We start from the raw sequence: 6,308 nt of genomic DNA on the forward strand, positions 1-6,308 counted from the left end.
GACAATGGCTAGAAGGGCCACATCAAGCAATTCACTGCAGTAACACACTGTTCTGTGACTTTAGCAGGTACAGATTCTGACTTCTGTTGTGACATTTCTCTAAAACCTGTTTCCCATGTGCTGTTGCCCATCTGTCTTATTTCCCTTCAGGCTCAATGTCTACAAAAGAAGAACTAATGTCACAGGCCAGGCTCTTCACCAGAAGCTTTGAAGAGGGCCTGGGCTTTGAATATGTGATGTTCTACAATGAGGATGAGAAAAGAGTGGTCTGCTTGTTTCAAGGAGGTCCCTACCTACAAGGAGGACCTGGGTAAGAATGACAACCTAGAAATGTGGGATCTAAATTATTTTTCTTAGTGCCCTCTCTCTATATCCTTGAACTACAATGAATGCAGTAAAATGATGATGTAGATATATATTTATTGGCATGGAAAGATGTTTATATTATTCAATGGGAAAACAGCATAGGACATTGGGCAATAGAGTATAATTTGAGAGAATATCCTTAAAATGTTAACAATGGTTATTACTAGGTGGTTATTACTATAGGCCCTATAATTTTTTTTTCCTTATGTCTTCTGCTATCTGTATTTCCTGAATTTCCTGAAGTTTTAAACAATGAGTGTGTAAAATATACATGTATTTGTGTAATAAAAACAGAATGTAAGCTTTCAAAATTGTATTTTAGCTTTGTGCTTGCTTGTGCTCTGATTATTAAATTCCAGATTTATGACAAATGCTTAAGACTACACTATTATGCTATAAACAAAATAAAGTCAGATACATGGGTATTATTTGATATTCAATACACTGAGCATGCACTAAATGGACCTTTCATTAGTAAATGTGTAAAGATACTTGAATAATTTTTCTCTTCCTCTTAAGAGATTCTTATCAAAACTGCTAAAAAAACATTTTTTCCCTCCTCTTGTGACTAGCTTTCTACACGGAGGTGCCATGGCGACCCTGATTGATGCTACTCTTTTTATGAATGCTCAATTAGCCGGAGGGATTGTCATGACTGCCAATCTCAACATCAATTTTAAAAGGTAAATCCATAGGAATTCTTACTTCTTAGGTGTCAGGTTTCCCAGCACAAACCTTAATGAAGATTTGTGTGCAATTGATTATTAAGGAAGCACTCTAGCTGTATGGGAGCAGATCTGTCTTTTCTCTCAGAGAGCAGTTAGTGGTTTTGAACCACCAGTCTCTTAGTGTGCACTCTAGCACACTAGCAAGGGAGGGGAGAAACAGAACAGGGACGGAAGGAAGCCAGCCAAGGATGAGCTCTCAAAGGCCTGCAAAGGAGCGCTCCAGCTTGAGCATGTGTGGGAACTCTGGAGTGAGATTTGCATCTCAAAGTTGTCCCTACCCCAAGCGAGGGGGCTGGGATCTTCATACTCTCTCACACATCAGTCATAGTTTAAAGCCCACTGTGAGGGACCATAAATTCCCAGACACTTCTAACTATATAATCAGTATGACCATCAACATTAAGTTTAAGCGTTTTATATAACGTCACACAGACAAAAAGGCAGCAAGTTGAATTTAGTATCTAAACTGTGTGCATAATTATGCACAGCTTATACTCTAAATCGCAAACAATAATGAAACTGCTGGGATAAGAACTCTACTGTCCAATCCAATTGAGGCACACACACAGACACTTTACAAGTGTTGACAATTGAAAACTGCTATTATTGTTTCTGGGAGTTTTGGTAGCATACTGGCTAAGACACTTGCCTGCTAACCAGACGGCTGGCGGTTCAAACCCACCAGCCACTCCTCGGAAGGAAGGTTGGGCAATCCTACTTCCGTACTGATACTGCCTCGGAAACCCAAGGAGGGGTCACTATGAGTCGAGGCCGACTCGACGGCAAACAACAACAACAACAACATTATTGTTTCTAAAATGTGAACAGTAAACAGAAATAGATTTGAGGTGAACCAGTCCCCTCCACCCCCAAGAGTACTCCACTTAGCCTCATAGGAGAGGAGCCTACTTGTGTCTAAAAGGGGACCTACTCACCCTTCTCAAATTACCCATGTCCATTTCTGTGTCACTAGGGGGCACACCATGGATCCGGTGTCAGCAGTTTCTCTCTCTCTCCCTGCCGCGCTCTCTCACGTGCTCGCTTGCTCACTCTCACTCAGCTGGCATGTTGCCAGCTTAGGTCAGGTGCAGTATAGCTGTGTTTGTTCTCTCTCTCTCCATGACTTCTTCTGGCTAGGTCTGACCCCCTGTACTTCCTGGTCCACTCTGAACCAGCAGCTTTGTAACAACCCTGATCAGTGCCAGGGTTGGGCCAGCATTACCACAGTTCTCAAGGCAAAACTGTTTTATGAGCAACCCCTATACGAGTATGCCCAACACTCTGCAGGCAACGTCTTGGCCCTTTGAATATGCCTCCTCTTAAGTCCCTCAGGACAGGCTTCATCTCAGCCTCAGTGTTACAGCTCTCAGCATAGCAGGGTAGTCTGCTACTACCAAAGGCATGCCAACTTGGCCCCCATGCTGCTACTTACTTTACATAAGCGCCTGCCTGCATGAGCCCAAACTGTTCCTGCTTCCCCTTTACAGGGCACCCAGCTCCACTGCAACCTCCTACCAAGAGGCCATTCCATGAGTTCCACTCCATGAGCCGACTCCACTCACAACCACTGCCCTGACTGCTTCCCCTGCTACTAGTTCCCTGCTAGGCCTCTTGACGCTGGTGCTGCCACTGGACCATTTCTGAGCCTCTTCTGTGTTACCAGCTCAGTTTTACAGCCCTTAACCCATATTATAGCTCTTTTATTTATGTGTAGGAAGTTCTCGACATGGGGACCCCAGGTCCAAAGAATGCATTCCTCTCCAGGCTCTTGTTGATCAGGAGGTCAGGAGGTTCCGAAAAATCTTCTATGACATTGGCTGCTTATGTAGGATAACTCCTTGCCAGTTTGAAGGTATGGCTTTCCTAGCAGGATCATAAACCAACCAGTCCTATCGGGTAGATTACATATGTGGATAGCTCACTGACCAATCACTTGGCCTATAGCACCCCAGCCAATCATTCTGGAAGAATTACAAAGCCAGGGCCAGAAAGGCCACATCAGAGAAACCCATTTCACCACAATATCCACCAAGCACAAAGCTCAGTGTGATGTAATATAATTCTTCAACCTTACCAGCTATACCTGAACAATCAACAGAATAGTATGGATACTGGCACAGGAATAGAGACAGCAATGGGGCAGAATAGTCTAAGAACAGAATCCAATAGGTGAGGTCTCCAAGTGAGGTTTTATGGGCTATTAACCTCACAGTGTAGACAGCATTTAAGTTACAAAATATCTCTATTTTATATCCAGAGAGTTGAATGGCTTTATGTGACAATCTTCAGGGAGCCATACTTCATAAATTCTGTTTATTTACTGTAAGTAATCCTTGGATTGCATATCCTTCTAAGGGCATTCTATAGAAAAGTACTCTTCACCCTAGCATATATTATTAGTTTATTTCAGGGATGCAAAAAAGGCATGGGGGTGGCATCTTCTGACCTCTACCTTCACAGAGGTGATACAGAATCACCATCAGCAGCCTAAGGCTAATTCCTGTGAAGTCAAATGTGCCACCAACTCGCCAACTTTTTTTTTTTAACCAATTCTGACATCAACTGTCCCTCCCATAGCACTCTACTTCTCTGCTGTGTTCAAAAATGTGTTCCAGTAGCCACACACACAACCCACAAGACAATGCTCAGGATTATGGGGTTTATTAGGGAAGCACGGGTTACAAATCAGGTTCAGAAATGTTCAAAATACAATTCTTTAGTTAGGACAGCTTCTCCTTGGCCATGCTTTTAGGCACACCTCTCTTTGACCCTTAGCCTCTTGGCCTGGCCTCTGCCCTGCCTGGGCAAATATTACAAAGCTCTTTTAGCTCTGCTGATAGGTGCACGCCACTCCACCAGCAAGCTTCTTGCCCAAAGGGACTCAGCTTTCTCTCTCCATGGGCCAGGAAGCCACTTCTATGTCTTCTTATATCAGTCTCTTGGTTTTGTTGGTTCTGCTGCCACGATCTCTGCACAAGGATCTCAGGTCCAAGGACGCACTCCATTCCTGCTGCTTCTCTCTTAATGGTGGTGAAGTCCCCTTTTCTGCTTCTAGAGGGGCTCATTTTTAAATCCAGCAGAAGGCCACATTAGGGTTCCATACACCTTATTCCCATGGTCCCACCTCCACAAGGACACCATGTATCTTATTTACATTACTAACAAGCTATCCAGTCCCCTTGGTGGGCCACAAGCACCTTACATTTACATGGTTCCACATGGTGGGAGTCACAAAGACCTTGGCTAGAAGAGCCATATGGCTAGAAGATGCATAGTCACTGCATCACAGAGGGTCAATATAATTTTTCTGTAAGTATTTTATGCTTTAAAGTCCATACATACTTCATGAAAAAGGTTCAATTCAATAGCAAACTATAAAAATTCTAAATCTGTGTATGTTGTTGTTTGTTGTTGTTATTTGCCATCGAGTCAGACCCGACTCACAGCGACCCCTCCTTGGGTTTCCAAGGCAGTATCACTATGGAAGTAGATTGCCCCATCTTCCTTCCAAGGAGTGGCTGGTGGGTTTGAACCGCCAGCCTTCTGGTTAGCAGTCAAGTGCCTTAGGCACTATGCTACCAGAGCTCCCAAATCTGTGTATACCTAATAAAATTATATTTCATAGTACGTAAGCAAAATTGATGGAACCAACAGATGGAGAAATGGACTAATCTACCTTTATAGTGAGAGATTACAACACACTGTTCTCAATTACTGGGGGGTCAAGCAGTAAAAAAAAGAAAAGAGAAGATGTAAACCATAAGATAACATCCATCATTTATTGGACATATGTAGAACCTTATATCCAGTAATTTGAAAAAAATATACTTGACTGCTAACCAGAAGGTTGTCAGTTCAAGCCCAGCAGCTATTCCCCAGAAGGAATCTTTACTTCTGTAAAGATCTACCATTTGGAAACCCAGTGGGGTCTCTATGAGTCGGAACCAACTCAGTGGCAGTGGGTGTGATTTTGTGTTTTGTTTTTTCCCCAGTTACACAGAACATTTACAAAAAGTGATCATATACTGGTCCATAAAGCAAATCTGAATAAATTTTAAAGGATCAGAATCTTACTTGCATGTTCTCTTGACAGTCAAAAATAAGGGAGTTTGTCCTTATCTTTATTATCACCTTTCTGCCTGTGATACAAGTCTGATTAAGGTATCTAGCAAAACTGGCTTAAGGAAAGTTATCTGAAGCCTGTTCTTTATGCTAATCAAGCTAATCTGTACCTAAATATGAGTTACACTTAGAAAATTATACTTTACAAATACAGTTGTTATATTATATTGTATTTTTTTGCAATCCTTTCTCTTAGCCTGTTATTAATCAAGGACTCTCTGTTGCAAAGTGTAGAACTCTTAACTCACACTAGCCTAAGTGAAAAAAGGAATGTATTGACTTTTGCGATTGAGAAGTCAGGTGTGAGTGGGTACAGATACCCATATTAGTAATTTGTTTCCATGTCTCAGCCAATGCTTTCCTCAGGCAGCCTTTCCCTTCATGGTGGCACAGTGGCCACCAGCCAGGCTTGTGTCTTGCAAGCCTTGCAACCCCAGTAGAAAAAGAACTGAGCCCAGAGGACCCATTGAAAGGATTGACTGTGGTCAGAGGATGGTGTCGACACTAGTCAACCTACATGGACTAAGAATGGGGGAGAGGTGATTCTCCAAAGATGGGGGTATATGAGTGTGTGTGAGAGAGAGAGAGAGAGAGGTTAGGAGTACAGAGTAGAGAAATGAAAGAGTAATGTTGGTAGGAAAGTGAGATGTTGGACAGGTGAGAATACCTGGTGTCCCCTGGGTCTTAGTAAACCTTGAATTGGCTCAACAAGAGAACAAAGCTTGATTAGGAAGAGGCTTAGGAAGAGCTATGATGGTAGCATTAAAAGATCATAGAAGCAAAAACTAGGCAAGAGGTGGGGAAATCACAGTGATCGCTTCCTCACCTGTAGTAGTTTCCTCATCCACATGGTGGTACTATAGAAGCATGAAGGACATCTCCCTGTTCTACAGTATCTTTTTGCCAACTGAAATTTCACCTTTAAGGAGATATTCCTTCCATTGTGGTAATTTCTGTCTCCAGTATTCCCACTGATGAGTGTAGCCATTAGTCACATGTAGCTCTGGTAGCATAGTGGCTAAGGCACTTGACTGCTAACCAGAAGGCTGGTGGTTCAAACCTACCAGCCACTCCTCGGGAGGAAGATGGGAC

The 6,308-nt window shown here is 42.8% G+C and overlaps 1 protein-coding gene across 1 annotated transcript in view; it reads left to right on the forward strand.

Moving 5' to 3' along the window:
• THEM4 (thioesterase superfamily member 4) overlaps window positions 1-2,627 on the forward strand; it is a 16,222-nt gene extending 13,595 nt beyond the window's left edge. The window contains exons 3-5 of the mRNA XM_007950987.2: window positions 151-310; window positions 939-1,049; window positions 2,582-2,627. Coding sequence (XP_007949178.2) covers window positions 151-310; window positions 939-1,049; window positions 2,582-2,627 — 317 coding nt within the window. The remainder of the gene's footprint in view (window positions 1-150; window positions 311-938; window positions 1,050-2,581) is intronic.
• The last annotated feature ends 3,681 nt before the right edge of the window (window positions 2,628-6,308 follow it).

This window comes from Orycteropus afer, unplaced genomic scaffold (assembly GCF_000298275.1).
Source record: "Orycteropus afer afer isolate SDZICR_OR568_19922 unplaced genomic scaffold, OryAfe1.0 scaffold00290, whole genome shotgun sequence".
NCBI lineage: Eukaryota > Metazoa > Chordata > Mammalia > Tubulidentata > Orycteropodidae > Orycteropus > Orycteropus afer.